The sequence below is a fragment of the Megalobrama amblycephala genome, linkage group LG5, assembly GCF_018812025.1.
Source record: "Megalobrama amblycephala isolate DHTTF-2021 linkage group LG5, ASM1881202v1, whole genome shotgun sequence".
NCBI classification, from domain to species: Eukaryota; Metazoa; Chordata; class Actinopteri; order Cypriniformes; family Xenocyprididae; genus Megalobrama; species Megalobrama amblycephala.
In genome coordinates this window covers 28,194,978-28,212,687 of record NC_063048.1, presented here as the reverse complement: position 1 = coordinate 28,212,687, position 17,710 = coordinate 28,194,978, and the positions used below count along the sequence as shown (strand labels likewise).

At 37.1% G+C, this 17,710-nt stretch overlaps 1 protein-coding gene across 5 annotated transcripts in view; it reads left to right on the top strand.

Annotated features, from left to right (window-relative positions):
• eml5 (EMAP like 5) overlaps nt 1–17,710 on the top strand; it is a 101,492-nt gene that overhangs the window by 17,644 nt on the left and 66,138 nt on the right. For all 5 annotated transcript variants that reach the window (XR_007185010.1, XM_048191618.1, XM_048191617.1 and 2 more), the window contains exon 2: nt 14,188–14,347. Coding sequence is in view for 4 of the 5 variants with exons in the window: in XM_048191618.1 (XP_048047575.1) it covers nt 14,188–14,347 (160 nt within the window). In the remaining variant the exon portion in view is untranslated. The remainder of the gene's footprint in view (nt 1–14,187; nt 14,348–17,710) is intronic.

The window sequence follows — 17,710 nt, the reverse complement described above, 5'->3', positions numbered from 1 at the left end:
TAACACTTTTAAGATGCCCAAAAAGCTACTAAAAACATATGTAAAACAGTTCATGTGACTACAGTGGTTCAACCTTAAAGCTGCAGTCCGCGATTTTTCCTCTTTGTCGCCATCTCTGTTTGAAACCTGCAATTGCAGTCATATGCGGAACAGTGTATGTGCGTTGTGCCTCGGCACAGCTCGTCAGCGCGGATGAATCTAATGTTTGCTGTCAGTCACCGCACCGGTGTGGATACTGCACTTCAGAATCACAGATTCTACGTCTTGAAAGTATGACCAATATAAGAATTTTCACTGGAAAATATCATCTGAACAAGTAAGTAACATGTCTGCCACTTTTGTTCTGACCAACTGAGGAAAAAAGCGTTAGGCCTACAATAAATTGTGCTGCCAATGATGATTAAATCTAACAATCGCTTAGCTCGGATCAAGCCAAACCGTGCAAATTATTATTACTGTTATATTGTTCTCAAATTGTTAATGTTAACAACATTAGCATTGCGTGACTATGTGTATTTAGTGTATATTAGCGTTACCTGTAGATTTCAATTTCTGTATCCACTCCACAGTCCAAAGTCTTTTGATTTTTGACTACGGGTGAATCTCCAGTTGGCACTGATGATTGTCATTTGGACCTTTCTGGATTACAATCCGCCATCAAAATGATAAGTTTAATTATTTCAGCTGCTGTGAGAAAAGGCTATAAATGATACGCTACCAGCAGCATCCTCACGTGATAAAACCGACTAGCCTGGACTCCTTCTTTCTGTTTACGGACGTGACGTAATGACGCACAGACGAACTACTGCGTGCTCGTTTTTTCCGCAGAAATCCACCATGTCGCTCTTATTATAAAACATTATTACAAGCTTACCGTTGTGAATCGAGACAAGATAATTAGGTAGTTTTGAACACTGGCTGGTTAGGTACTTGCTCAAAAATTGATTTTGGATCATTTTTAACCAAAAAACGTTACAGACTGCAGCTTTAATGTTATGAAGTGACAATAATACTTTTTGTGCACCAAAAAAATAAATAAATAATGACTTTATTCAACAATATCTAGTGATGGGCGATTTCAAAACACTGCTTCATGAAGCTTCGAAGCTTTACGAATCTTTTGTTTCGAATCATTGGTTTGAAGCGTGAAAGTCATGTGATTTCAGTAAACGAGGCTTCCTTATGTCATAATTGTTTTGAAATTCCAATGGTTCACCACTGGGGGGCGTGACTTTGGCAGTTTGATACACAGTCTGAATCACTGATTCTGATTATTTATTTATTTATTTTAAGTTTTAAAAATCGCTCCAAGTCTAATTTTCTCGCAATTTTGAGAGCAAAAAAACATTGTCTGTTGTCAGTGGTGCAGTAATGTACAAAGCACTTTCAAACCAATCAGCTTTCTATTGGTCACTGTAGCAAATGTGAGTGATCAACTTGAACCTGTTACCAAATCTGCATGTAGAAATCTTGCCCTCATCCGAAATTCACAATGACATGGATTTTTTTTTTTTAAATGACTTCAGAAAATGCAACTTTAAGGCAATTGTCAGCTTATTTTATTTTTACACTTACACAAATTCAAATCTCTAGATTTTCTACCATTTAAAGATTCAGATGTTTGAGCTGAAATTGGCAGGTCATCATCTGATGAAATACTACAGAGAGTAAGTTCCTCTGAGCCCACATAGCGTGGGCTTGTGGCATCTGATCATATTAAATCAAAGCAGAAAATCACAGCATTTATATGCAGAGAGATGTCTAACTAGCTATATCTAGTCACTGAGGAACACACACTGATATTAGTACAGTTTGTATCTGTAAAGTATCTAGAGAGCAAGCAGTTCTTGTTAATTAATGATTAAATTCACATGACTGTGATGTATAAGCTTACTGACTATATTCAATATGAACACTATTGTTAATTGAACAAACCCCTTACTCTACGAATTAAACTTTGTGTTACGGACATAAATGATTCCTCAAAATATGTAACCTGTAGAGGAGAGGTGTGCTATTGCTTTTCTTAAGTGGTCAGACTTATTTTTATCTTAATTTTATAATTTACCATGACATTAAAATAATTATCAGCTATCAGACAGAATTTTAATATCATTGCATCCTTAGTTAAACCACTCTGAATAACCATAGCAACTGCATGAAAGCAGCACTCACTTTTTCCATCAGACAAAGTTAAAATCAAATTCATGTTTTAATCTGTTCACTGACAGCTCAGCCTTAGTTACAGACAGACACTTAGAGTGAGTGTCAAACTGTTTTTGGAGAATGTGTGTATTGAGGACAACAGAGATTTGACCCATCTGTTCCTTAGGCAGGATTGAATGAGAAATTTGGAGTTAATCCCTCCATCTTCTTGGTCTCACTTGGCAATAGCAGTGCTAATGAGACAGGCTGGGGGCAAACACATACTTACAAAGCAGTTGTGAAGGCTAAACAGACCTCGCTGTAATCCATAGGGTTGAGCTGACCCTGTCTTTGTGTTTAGAAACAGATTCAACAGACCGTCTACACCAATCTGACTCACTGAGGGTTGAGGAATGATAGTGAAATGCACTCACTGATTGTGCTGCTTATTTGAATGCACCCATAAAAACTGTGCTGGATACAAATTGGTGAGAAAATGGCAAAATTTCCCATCTTGCGGTTGTGGGTCGTTTCAAAGTTCCAGGTTGTGAAAGATGCAGTAGACCATGTTCTAGTATATTTGTCTGAATATATGCCTGGTTATAATTGTCTACTTTGTCATTTGACCATCAAGTAACTTGTAATTTGTCTACTTTGTAATTTGACCATCAAGGAACCCATGGGACCCACTTTCTAAAATAGCATGTATAAAAAACTTGTCTTGAAACGTAAGTTGCATTAATTCATTATTTCCTATTGTGATGTATATCCAAGTGAAACGGCTTCTCAAATGAGAAAATGTAGGACAGGTTTTGATTTTGTTCATCAGAGAAGAGGCGTTGTTGCTAGAGGGAAGGGAAGTTAATGTTTTTGATTTAAGATTACAAGGGCATGGGAATTAAAAAAAAGAATTATGTGCACAGAGAAATAATTTATAGTTAAAAAATAGTTTTTATCTGTTAAAACTAGTTCTTTCAACAGCGTAAAATAATCACATTTGAAGGGGACCTTATGGTTATACCCCTTTTTACAAGATGTAAAATTAATCTTAGTGTCCCCAGAATGTTTCTCTGAATTTTCAGCATAAAAAAACCCCACAGATCACTTCTTATACCATGCCCAAAATGACCCTTTTTGGGTGGAAGCAGGCTTCCGTGTGTGTATCTTTAAATGCAAATGAGCTGCTGTTCCCTGCGCCCCTTTCCAGAAGAGGGCTGTGCCTTTACAACTCATGCTTCGGATACTCTGGCAACAAACAAAACTGTATGGGGCTGTTTCCCTATGCTACTTTTCTGAACCTTACATTTTTTTTCTCCCATCCAATGGCATTTAAACACAACGCATCTTTGCGTCTAAAAATGATGTGAGACACGAGAGCAACTGTCTAACACGTCCGTCTATAGTGTTTACTTAGAAAAGCAATGGAAAAGTAGCGCAGTAGAATAGAAAAACACATTCTGTGTTCATTGATACAGCCAACAACAGAACAACGTGAACTTAAACGTGTGTACACACTGCCAACACACGTTTAAGTTCAAACACCATGTAGAAGTCAAGTAGGTCCCCTTTAATCTCATGATAAAATAGGAATTAGGTGAAATGTAATTTTTTTTTAAAAAACCCATAGTAACACTTTGCACATGATGTTATGAGCAGAATTCTTACTCAGTTTCTCAAAGAGAGGCCAAAGTATTCCTTCTTACTGTAAGTCATATGAAGGACTTTTTAAATCCCTCTGAATGTGGGTTTCTCTTGGTCAATGATGGAATAAATTGTATCAATTATTTATTACTTTGACATATGAAATCAGTTTGCGTTCATATTGAGCGAAAGGTTGTGCTGTGATGGAGAGTTGTGCCGGGGCTCAGTGCTTTTGCTCTATTTTCAGTTATGTGAGATTATGTAATCCACAGAGAGAAGAATAAGGACTGGCGACTGGCTTGAGGGTTCGTTCACAGCAGGGATATGTAGGAAGCCACACAGCAGCACAGATTTGGGAGGAACTGCTTTTAACTGGTCACAATGATTTTTACATAAAACAATGCAGTGCAAAATGCGATGCTTTCGATTAATACTACAGTAAATATCATTTTGCATGATCTACAATATTATGGTCATTATTAGAATGAATTTAGTTTTAAACTACAAAAAAAACAGTGAGTACTGTGTTTGGAAAAAGACTCACTAGATAGCTTCTTTTTTTTAGAAACATTTAATCTGTTATTTTATAATTGCATTTTGTTTGTTTGATAATGATTTGATTGTCTTTTACATTGATGATATGTAAATATGAAAACAAACATAAATGTACATCTGTATGGAGTCTTTATCAGTTTTGTAATTGTGGTAACACTTTACAATGAGGTTTCATTAGTTAACATTAGTTAACTACTTTAGTTAACTTGAACTAAGAATGAACTATACTTCTACTATACTTCTACATTTATTAATCTTAGTCCATGTTAAAGGGTTAGTTCACCCAAAAATGAAAATTATGTCATTAATGACTCACCTTCATGTCGTTCCAAACCCGTAAGACCTCCTTTCATCTTCGGAACACAGTTTAAGATATTTTAGATTTAGTCCGAGAGCTTTCTGTCCCTCCATTGAAAATGTGTGTACGGTAGACTGTCCATGTCCAGAAAGGTAATAAAAACATCATCAAAGTAGTCCATGTGACATCAGTGGGTTAGTTAGAAGTTTTTGAAGCATCGAAAATACAGTTTGGTCCAAAAATAACAAAAACTATGACTTTATTCAGCATTGTCTTCTCTTCCGGAGTCCTTTCCAGTGAATTGATTCCATTGAATCCTTTCATCTGTCGCCGTTGGTAATGCACTTTTACGTCGTTGTTTTTGGCGATTAGGACGTCCGCGACATGCACACTTACGCACCATTTTAAAAAATATAGCAATACCAAAATACAAAAATGTAGAATAGCTTGAATACAGCGTGCGTCTCCCTCAGACTGTAAACAAAGCTCGGGCGCACTAGATAACATGTCAGCAGCGTCTTACATCAGCAGCGTCACTGCGGAGTCGTGAACCCGGATTGACAACAGACCCGGAAGAGAATACAATGCTGAATAAAGTCGTAGTTTTTGTTATTTTTGGACCAAAATGTATTTTCAATGCTTCAAAAACTTCTAACTAACCCACTGATGTCACATGGACTACTTTGATGATGTTTTTATTACCTTTCTGGACATGGACAGTCTACTGTAGATACATTTTCAATGGAGGGACAGAAAGCTCTCGGACTAAATCTAAAATATCTTAAACTGTGTTCGAAGATGAACGGAGGTCTTACGGGTTTGGAACGACATGAGGGTGAGTCATATATGACATAATTTTCATTTTTGGGTGAACTAACCCTTTAATTTCAACATTTACTAATACATTATTAAAATCAAAAGTTGTATTTGTTAAAGCATTCACTTCAAAATGAAAATTACCCCAAGCTTTACTCACCTTCAAGCTATCCTAGGTGTAAATGACTTTCTTCTTTCTGATGAACACAATCGGAGTTATATTAATAAATATCCTGACGCATCCAAGCTTTATAATGGCAGTGAATGAGATCAACGAGTATGAAGCTGAAGAAAGTACATCCATCTATCATAAGTGTACTCCACACAGCTCCGGGGGGTTAATAAAGGCCTTCTGAAGTGCAGCAATGTGTTTGTGTAAGAAAAATATCCATATTTAACAAGTTATAAAGTAAAATATCTAGCTTCCGCCAGACCGCCTTCCATATTTAACTTATGAAGAAAGTGTAAAACTCTCGCAGTTCAAAAGCTTACACTATGTAAGACCCGTCCAATCGGCCCAACGGCGGTTTCCCACCGGGCGGGGAAGGTTTCTTGCGCATTCGGTCTTTTCAGTCTGGCAAAGTAGTTTAATTCCAAGTAAACTTTTATCTGACTCCATTTTATTATGACCTCGAATTTAGTTTAGAATGTCAATTGATTATTGGTCAATCTCGTCAGTCTTGGTCATTAGACAGAGGCGATGACTAATATTCTAGAGGCCGTACCCACTTTGCTCATTCTAGAATACATTTATTTAGTCTCCATAGATCTGAACACACCGAATTAAGGTAAGAATACTTTTAACTAGGGGCCATGATCATTACCATAAAATCAGGCTGACCAATTTAGCTTCCTCTAGTGGTAACTTTACATGATGAATACCTGATTGTCTGAAGGACACTCAGCAATGTGGGCTCATCTGCACAGGACCGAGCCCTGAGCCTCCTGCAACATCTCTTTAAATACTCAGACCAAGACAGAAACTTCTTTCAAATGGAAACATGACTTCACAATTGGAATTTGCATTAATCAGGGTCCTAGACTGAGTAGTTTACACCTTTTAGGGACAGAAGTCCATTTGCATGAAAGACCTGGTGAAGGTGCACCATGGTCACACCCACTACAGAGGGCAAAATAACTCTAAAATCTTTAAACCTTTATTACCTTCTGGTTTACTTCTGTGGGAATGAGACCTTTGTATCAGTCGCACTGAGACATTTCAAATGATACCAAACATGTATAATGTTGTATGCTAACTGTTCACATTAGACCATATAGATTTTGGGTGAATTTCAGGTCATCTTTGCATGTAGAGAGAAGAAATGGGGGAAGAGGCGGTGAAGGAAAGGAAATGTAGATTAAGGCAATACTGAAGTGTGATTGACTCAATGTGATTGCGTCTCGAATGGGGATGCTAATTTGCAAGAGAGAGTTCGAATGTTAATTTCCTTTGTTTTCTCAACAAGTAGCCCTTTCTCAGTCCAGACAGTCCGGCATTAGTCTTACAACTACGTCCTACGCCTTCCCTATTCAACTTATGAAAAAAGCATAACTGATGTTGCAAATAGGTTTTTTATTTTACTCTTATGACAGTGCTAATGCTTTTATTTTGAAAGTCATAATTTGAATTTTATAGCTTTAACAAAGTACTTGTAGCCCTGGATGAGAATTACTGGTGTAGGAAGAGGGAACAGGTATAAGAGAAAGGAGATTCTGGGAGCAAGAGAGACAGATTAATAAAGGCAGACAAGGCAGACACACAGCGATGTTCATGAGCGGTACAGCTCCCTGAGGGGTTTAATGTAGTCACTCCTCCTCAGTGCCAAGCAGAATCACCCTGGCAGGCTTAAAAAGCTTCATCTGAAGGCTCAGACTGTGAGAGCTGGAAACTCTTGCTGAATATAAACACACACCGTCAAGAGCAGGAGACAGGCATCAGAACTCCCTCAAGAACAGGGAGGCGTTTTGACAGATAGTCAATGGTAAATTGTTGGTGAAATTGTGTCTCTTGGACAATTCAAGAGCCTAGATGAGTGTGGTTTCAAACAGTGCAAAGGAAATCTTTTTTACATTGAGCTCCAAACAGACGTTCCCTCACATAGTCTACTGGGTTTACAAAAACAGCCTCATTTCATCATTTCATCCACTCTAATTCACCCTCTTCTTTTCAAAGTTTCAAACAGTCTTGGGGAGAAGCTAAACAAGTGGCTACTGTTGTAAAGTAGCAACAGTAGCGCATGTTTTTATAATGGTCTAGCTTTTCCAGTAATGAGCTCTTATTTCCAACAAGGAATGGCATAGCATGACAAAATGCTACATTTATTGCACATTATTGCATATGCAGCCAAGTGAGCTGATCCTGTCAGACAAGGAATGTTTTAAGTACTGATAAATAACCTTCTGCCATCTCAAACTAAATTAATAGAAAGTAATACATTATTTCTAACAAAAAAGGCTGCTGCAAACACATACTTACAAAGCAGTTGTGAAGGCTAAACAGACCTCGCTGTAATCCATAGGGTTGAGCTGACCCTGTCTTTGTGTTTAGAAACAGATTCAACAGACCGTCTACACCAATCTGACTCACTGAGGGTGGAGGAACGATAGTGAAATGCACTCACTGATTGTGCTGCTTATTTGAATGCACCCATAAAAACTGTGCTGTTCCAGGTTGTGAAAGATGCAGTAGACCATGTTCTAGTATATTTGTCTAAATATATGCCTGGTTATAATTGTCTACTTTGTCATTTGACCATCAAGTAACTATGTACACTAAGGGTTTTGACAGCTTTTGCCAAGGAACCCATGGGACCCACTTTCTAAAATAGCATGTATAAAAAAGTTGTCTTGAAACGTAAGTTGCATTAATTAATTATTTCCTATTGTGATGTATATCCAAGTGAAACGGCTTCTCAAATGAGAAAATGTAGGACAGGTCTTGATTTTGTTCATCAGAGAAGAGGCGTTGTTGCTAGAGGGAAGGGAAGTTAATGTTTTTGATTTAAGATTACAAGGGCATGGGAATTAAAACAAAGAATTATGTGCACAGAGAAATCATTTATTATAAGTTTTTATCTGTTAAAACTAGTTCTTATGGGTATGCCCCTTTTTACAAGATGTAATATTAATCTTAGTGTCCCCAGAATGTGTCTCTGAAGTTTCAGCTCAAAATACAAAGTTTTTGGTGAAAAATCGGTGTAAAAATGTCTGAATGTCGGAATATTAAGAGATACACATACACCTAAATATTAATACACCATCACTATCAATAATGACACCATTATCAATACTTTTAATAGTTATAATTAATAATTTGTAAGTTATAAATAATTTGATTAATAATTATAAATGGTCTTCCCCTGCATTGTGGACACTATTGCAGATTATTAAAATACATACTATTTGCAATATTATGTGAACTTACAATAAAGAGGACAGTTACAAAACTAATATTTATGTAATGTTCCTCTTGATTCCCCCTGCAGTTCATGAAAAAATCTACTAAACCAATCCAAGACTGATAGGGAACAAGCACTTTTATTATGCTGTTATGTTCTTTTCCAACAGTCAGTGTACAGTTAAAGGCCATCAACACAGCATGTTTTGCATTTAAAAACATGAGACGCATGATAGTGGAATGAAAAAAAAAAAAAAAACCTCAAGGACTGCCAGGTTCATGGTTTTGATCAGTGTGTTTTAATTTAGTTCTGTTCTGTCTCCCTGTCATGATTTGATCTGGTTTAATTTGTTCCCTCAGCTACTGAGTCCGTTTATCTGTTCTGTTAATTATCTCATTAATTCTCCTTGTTATTTAAGCCCTGTGTTTCCTGAGTTGATGGTTCAGTGTCATCAGTTGTTTGTTGTGTTTACTCCTCCATTTCCTGGTGTTTTCTGAGTTGGATTATTGAATTTAAGACGGTTTCCTCTAGTTCCTTGTCTAAGACGGTTTCCTCTAGTTCCTTGTCTTTGGGAATACTACTACAAAGTGTGACAGAACCCTGAACCAAGACAGAAGGTTTTTGTCCCATTGACCCAGCTGTCCATCTTCTCTGCTTGGAGCAGGGAGAATGTCCTCAAGAAGACCACACCAAGGACTTTATCGATCTAGCATGCCAAACTTGCTACACTGCAAAAAATTCTGGGTTAAAAACAACCCATGTTGGTTTAAAAATGGACAAACCCAGTGATGGGGTTGTTTTTAACCCAGTGGTTGGGTTAAATATTTGCCCAACATGCTGGGCAGTTTTATAAATGGTTATTGTTTAATTATTATTCATTAAACTTATTAATAAATGTTCTTTTATTAAACATATTAAAGGTGCTCTAAGTGATCCTGGGTGGAGTAACTTCCTGTTGACGTTTGAAGTGTTGTCAAACAAAACAGAGGCTAGCTAGACCCTCCCTCCTCCTCCCCCTCCCCCTCCCCTCCGTGCTTCCTGAAACAATCATGAACGCGCATTTAAAATCATTCTTGTCGGTTATTGGCTGGAGCATGTTTATTATGATTCGTGGTCCAGGCTGTTTGTTTTTATTGCCGTTTTCGGAGCTTGTGGCGACTACAGAGAACGCGTTTTTTTACAGTGTGTTCAGGGGACAGGCAGCTAGCGGATAGTGAGGAGATGTTTGCAGTATGTGACAAAAAATGTTTTGGCCTAAAAACGCGTGGCATCACTTAGAGCACCTTTAATAAATGTTAATTTCCAACATATTTTGAGTTAATTTTAAGCTAACAATATAGTAATTTTTAAACAATAGTTGAGTTAAATAAAACTACTCAGCAGGTTGGGCATTTAACCCAACCGCTGAGTTTGTCCATTTTCAACCCAACTTGGGTTGTTTTTAACCCAGCATTTTTTAGAGTGTACACGGACCTCTCGCTCTGTGTCTTTTTCTACACCAGCCTGAGCTAAGTCTAAGGGTGCTTTCACATTAGCACTTTTGGTGCTCACCCAGGTTTGACTGACGTCAGAGTTCGGTACGTTTGGATGATGTGAACACTGTCTTCTGAACTCGGGTGCGCACCCGTGAACCGTACCCGAGTCCGCTTAAAAAGGGTGGTCTGGGGTTACGGTTCAAGTGAACTCTGGTACGGTTCGCTTCTGATATGAATGTAAACATACCAAATTGCAGAAGTGAACCGCTATTAATGGCGTATTAAAATATGTGTTTGTGTTTGTGTTTCACTCACTTTCCCGATGAGCGTGACTGACGTGCTGCAAGCATAGAGCTGTAGTGTAGCCTTTTTCATTTCTGCTCGCTTTCAGCATTCTACATTCACGGCAGATAGAGGCAAGTGCCGTTATGAACAAAACCAATGGTTCAAAAACAAAATAAAAGTTATGCATTTTGCCGCCTTCTCCTCCACCGTCGTTACTAAGCAATGAAGTAAACAGCTGCTGGTTTGATGACACAAACGAACCGTGGTTCGGACCCAAATAATATAATGTGAACACAGTCCAGTGGGGGCAGGGGGAGGGGGAGCAATCGAACTCGGGTTCAGTCCAAGCAATCAAACCAAGTGTGAAGGCACCCTAAGACACACTGTCCATCTTCCGTAGAGTGGGTGCTGGTGAACAACAATTCAACATTCACCATTAGCCTGGCGAAGGACTACACAAGTCCCACTCCAGACCCAGAGCCCAGCCGTTCTCCACCCGAGGATTCACTAGAGCCCACCACAGACTGTGGTATTCAGCCTGCCGCAGTGTACGACCCTGAGCCTGCAAGCCTGCTGAGCCTTATACTACTGATAATTATGAAAAAGAGTGTATGTGTGCGTGACGGAAAGAGAGCGAGAGACCATAGTAAAGCTGGACAGATGTTACGCAACATTTGGATGCCTCTGGGATTTCTAAGGCATGTAAAGGCAAGCCTGAATGAATTTAGTGGACTAGTGTGATGGTGAGATTGAAAAATGCTCCATGAACAGTGATGACCTGATTTTTCCACCTCACGTCTATATCATTTGTGCACCAGGGCATTATTATGGATAATGCTACATGCTGTGGGATGAAAATAAAAGCTTATTTCAGAATACAGAAGGAATAGAAATGGATGTTGACAACATTTATATCTAAAGCACACAAAGCATGCTTCTTGGTTTCACAGACTTTATCTGAGCCTCGGTTTCATGAGTCTTAGGTTGCAGAAGACTGCATCATCTTCAGATTATCTCTTCATGGGTCTCTGATAACTAAAAGTCTTTTTCTCACATTCACTCGTGACTATTGGAAATGAACCAGTAATAGTTCATCTTATTATAGCTGTCCACAATCTCCTTTTTTATTAAATCAGTTAGCTGTATAAATCAAGGCCAGATTTCGAACAGGACCATTTCACCAAATATTTAATGATGTATTTCTGGAATGTGTAACATTGGCAGAATGGCCAGTTAGGGAATTTTGGCCAGTGCACTGTGTTCTTTCCTGTTGTAAATACTTAACGTGTTCTTGTGTTACTTTAGGGCAGTGTTTCTCAAACTTTTTCTGCCATTCCCCACTTTGGAGGTAGGGAAGGGTTCCGAGCCCCACCTGTCCCCAGTCGCCCTAACAAAATGTTAATAAACTAGGCTTTAAATTTAATACATTTAAAATGTATTAATTTATTTTATTAACATTACATTTTAAAACATTACATCAAATAACAGCATTAAAAACTTGATTTATTATACGTATATAAATTAAATATTATTTGAGGGTTTTATTGTTTCCATGGCAACGCGCCATGCTTGTCACTTCACACACCGCAGCCACAATAAACACTGTATGTCAGATGTAACACTTTTATTTCGTTTCTCCTTTTTTTTCAAAATATTCACAGACTTGCTTACTATGTCATCAACTATATGATATTCCGATTCTCAAATATGTATAAGTGAGTGTGTTTTGTCGTTTAAAAACGTTAATAAATGATCTTGATCTATAACGCGAGATGGGCGCCGTCATGTTTGTTTGTGCAGCTGTTCAGCGAGCCCTGTCAGTCGGATTTATAGCACGTGAATTCATCAATTTCTCCCGAAATCCATGTTAGTAAGTGGCGGGAAAATAGAATATAGAGTAAACTTTATAGTTACTTATACTATGTGTGTCTGATATAAATAAAACACGTAGGCAAATTATATTTGAATTGAATGTTACTGCTGCTTCCATAGACATCAGTATGTACTTTACAAACTCTAAATGTATGGTTTTACTAGTACTTATGTATATTTAAATGTCTGACACCTAAAATAAACATTATGTTGTTAAAAACACTGCATAGTTGTGACAAATGACGAGCGCTGCTGAACGCGTCCGTCTCTGGCTCACCGCTAGCCAAAGCGCGAAAGCACAGTTTGAATCTGGCAGTTAATTGACGGTATTGAATGTTATAAATCCCATATGTGGGACCGTACTCTCAGGGGCACAGAAATTAAAATCCCATATGTGGGACCATACTCTCAGGGGCACAGAAATAAAAACCCCATATGTGGGACAGGACTCAAAAGGTTAAAAGAGATGGGCACAAAAATGACCAAATTTTCTCTCGTTTCCTCTCGCGCCCCACCTGTCATGTCTCTATTCCCCACCAGTGGGGCGCGCCCCACATTTTGAGAAACGCTGCTTTAGGGTAACAAACCTTAGTACTCAAGGGGAGACAACATTTCCTTTAAATGTCTGTCCCACAAAACCAGATGTGTTATTATTCAAGTAGCTAGCTGTAAAGAAGTTTACTTGCTCTTCAAACTGTTGTTTTGACATGATAGAAGCCCTATGAAAATTGGCTGCTGTAGTGCCTCTTGTGGCAATGGTGAAAATTGTCAATTCAAATTGACTTGAGTATTGCCTGATTACCAGATTACTGAGGGGCCTGTTGGTTACAAGGCTTATTTTCATTTTTATTAATATGTTTTTAAGAAATAGTATAATATTATTACAAAACAGGATCAAGGAGAGGTTGCTAAACTAAAATGTAAATTATTTGATTTAAATAAATTATTATTTCAAATCTTTTTAGTGAATATAATATGTAAAATAAATAACATAAAATTACACTAGTTATATGAATTCTTTTTAATTACAGCAATGTTGTACAATGTTATGCTATATTTAAAATTGATATATATATTTACAACATCGGCTTTATATTGGCCATCGGTTCTTCTTCTAAGGGCCAGTTTATAGGTCACCGCCATTAAGCTTTCGACTCTTTTGGTCTTTATTTAAAAAAAAAAAATCCCTGAAAGTTTGAAATAGAATTAGAATGGTTTGCAAGAGCATGATTAGAAACACATTGAGATTTTAAAAGCAGACTAGTGAGTATGAGTTTACCTGTTTATCATGATGACGTCTCAGCAACCTCTGTAGTCCCATTTAGCCCCTTTTTAGCAACCACTTTTTTTAAAAGTAAAAGCTTTTAAATAAAAATAACACTGATGTATTTTATGTCGTAGAATAAAAAATGAAAATATCTTGAGCTTGTGTTAACCACAGACCTTACTTCAGGCATTCAAAAAATCTATTAAAAAAAAAAGCTAAATCGTTCCTGTTTTGGCCTACAAAAATGTCATCCCTGCAGCCCTCTATTAGTTCAAGTATTTGCATAGAATATGTTTCAGGCAATATGGTTCAAATGGTAATTAACTGATATGTTTGAAAAAGCGTATGCATTCACATACACTTATGAATTTGTTTTGCCAGGCTTATTAATTAGTCTTTAAATGTCCTAACTTCATTATTTTTCTCTTTCCACAGTTTAGCCCTTCATCCAGAGAGAGTTCTGGTGGCTACAGGACAGGTTGGAAAGGAGCCTTATATCTGTGTGTGGGACTCGTACACTGTGCAGACAGTTTCCATCCTGAAAGACATGCACACACACGGTATCGCCTGTCTCGCCTTCGATCTTGATGGACAGGTGAGTGTTGTGAGCAATAACTTACTGCAATAAGAAAGATTTCACTTCTTTACCAAGGAGTTGACACTGTTAACAACTCATAAGATTAATCTCTCAGTATGAGGTGCTGTAAGGTGCTGTGAGGTTTATTATTAGTTGTTGAAGTCAGACCTGTGAACACACCAACGGTGTGACTCCAGCAGTGTGACAGTATGTGTGAGACTGTATAACTGTGTGTTATGCCGAGCTGCTGGTTCCCTAGTTTTTTTCCTTATTGAATGTGACATTGCATTGTGAGGTTTGACAATGGCTAGAAGCTAATGGCTTTAGAAACTTCCATCATATGCTAAAATGTTCTTGCTGCACTTTCTGGATGGCTACAGTTCAACATTGTTCAATAAAACTGCTTCCCATTAATTTTCAGCACTTTAGCAAAACTATTGATGCTGCACTTAGTAAGAACTGCCCCATATAGACCAATTCAAGCAGTGTTTTATAGCTCATTTTACTATAGTTAGTTACAGACCTAAAATCTGATTGGTTGAAAAGCATTCCAAGAGTGAAAGAGTCAACAGCACTGAGACTTTCACTGTTTATATCTGTATTTGCACATTCCAGAAACAGAATCATTCACTGAATCGATTCAAAAATGATAATATATTCAGGAACAAAACTAGTGACTGTCTTTATGAGCGAGTCATTAAATTATTCACTCAATTAGTTTAAAAACACTGGTTAACTCAGGAAGTAATTCAGGAAGTGACTGTCTTTATGGGTGAGTCATTGAATTATTCACTCAATTAGTTCAAAAACACTGGTTAATTCAGGAATGAATTAAGTGACTGTCTTTAAGGGTGGGTCATTGAATCATTCACTCAATCAGTTCATTCAAAATGCTGGTTTATTCAGGAATGAAACAAGAGACTGTCTTTATGAATGAGTCCCTGAATCATTTACTCAACCGAAACACTGAAACATTCAGGAACAAAATACTTGCAACAATTCTGCGGTTGCTTTGTTGAAAGAGAAAAAGCTAATTATTTTCTTGTTTTTTGTTATTATTATACGACAAAAATTGATTACTATAGTTTATTGTAGTATATTGTAAATGATATTTTTGACAACACCATTTTATAGAATCCATATAGTTAGAACCCATATAGTTAAAGATTATTAAAGACTGTTATTAATATCCATAAATTTTCATCTGCATCCCAATTAAAACGCAGCCTACTGTCAAGCCTACTTAAAACTGTAGCCTACTGTCAAATGAGCATTTTTATGAGAAAAAAAGTAACATTTTTAGTAATTGCACTTATTTTTTAAATACAATAGTAATATTATTGTTAAAATTAGTTTCTGGCAAGTAGCAAGTGTGATACTGATTTAATAGCAGCAGGGAGTACAGGGAGCTCAGCCAGCCTGATTTGATCCAAAACACAAATATAATATTGTGCAATGTAGACGGCTGGCAGTGTAATACTTTCAGTGTATAAATGTGATATATTGAAGTCTTAACATTGCACAATAAAAGGCCAGAATAAATGAGAGTTTCGTTACAGTGTCAATTTATCAAAAGCACTGGAAGAGATGAAAGAGTGATGGAATGAAACTTTTTTTTACCTCTGAGACTGACATTTCACATTTCTTAGCTCACTCTTACTTTAACTGAGAGAATTGACCCCTCACCACCCCCCAGCGGAGCTGAGAAAGTGATTTGCAGAGTTTCAGCAGGAAATTGGCCTCATCATTTATTTCACACCGATGGATGAAATGGGAAAGAGATGAGCGGCAAAATGCAGTCTCAAAGACCCGGGGTGTCTAAAGCAACACTTTTCTTCTCGAATTCATCAAAGGTTTAGCATCCCATAATTGACTGAAGCTACTCCGTTTTAGCCTAAGCCAGCGTGGTGCAACCTTAGAAGAAAACTTGTGCATCAGGTTTGATGGGACGGAGGTGGAAAACAACATACTCACATCAAAGGGGCGCTGAACTAATGAGATCCCACCAGCAAACAACATTTGGGAAGATTACACAGGATTTGTGCACCGTTTGAGAGAAAAATCCAGTTTTCTGAAGTTTCTGGCAATTTAGTTCAAGTAGTTACTGTAGTAGGAAGTATATTAGATGGTAATAGATTCATATATGTGTCATAAGTTTAACTATATTAGCGTCCACACCAACATACAACATAGAAAAAATAGCTTTAAATGCTTGAGCTCTTTAAAGTCAGGTGGATTCTGATTAGCAAAGTTTTTATTGTTCATCGGCAGGAAAAAAACATGAAAATTAGGTTAACGATATTGTTCCTCTGTGCCGTTATCATTATAGCCAGTGTTGGGGTAACACATTACAAGTAACTTGTTACGTAATCAGATTACTTTTTTCAAGTAACGAGTAAAGTTATGTATTACTTTTACATTTACAAAAAATATCTGAGTAACTTTTTCAAATAAATAACGCAAGTTACTTTGTTTACCAATTTCTTGACTAACAGCTCCCCTGTCCCCATGTTGAGAGAAATCGGCTGTAAGGGCAGAGGTGTTGCGTGTGCTGTGTGAACATAGTAGTATTGTAATTCTAGACTAAATGTGAACATGCATTTACTCATCTCACTGCACAAATGCAGATTCAGTATTCCTCAAAATGAATAAAAACAGTTAAATGCAAACTCACAATATTACGTAAACATACAATATTTAAATATGTTAAATAATTAGGGCTGTCAATTGATTAAAATTTTTAATCTAATTAATTACATACTCTGTGATTAATTAATCTAAATTAATCTTAATTTCGCATACATAATTTTTGCTGTGAAAGTATTAAATATTTAAATTCAAATGAATCAATGCAGGGTTTTTCCTGGGTCAAAAATGGTCTTCGGTGGTGACAGACATGGTCATCCACACAAACAGTAAAAAGTGCCCTACCCACGTGATCTGCGAGCCCGATACTGACAATAAAGTACCCGTCACTCTCACTGTAATTCTTTCTTGCCCTCTTTGCAAAAAAAAAAAAAAAAAAAAAAAAGTGATTTTATAGCTTTGTAAGAGAAGATGCTTTTTTGCTAAACCTGAAAAGTATTAAAAAGTAGCATTTACAAGTTATATTAACTAATAATATAATTTTCTACCATATACAATTGAATGCACATAGCTAACAACAACTTGCTTTGTTCTGGTTTCACCTCACTCCAGTCTAAACTAACAGATTTTTTGGGTAGGCCTAATTTACTACACATTTTCATTTAAATAACCTGAAAATATTGTGGATTATTAAGGCTAATTTTACTAACCACTCTTGCTAAATGGGGTAAGCACACTTATGTTCTCATTTCAGAGTTGTTCGAGTAAATGATTCATTATAGACCGTGTGGACAG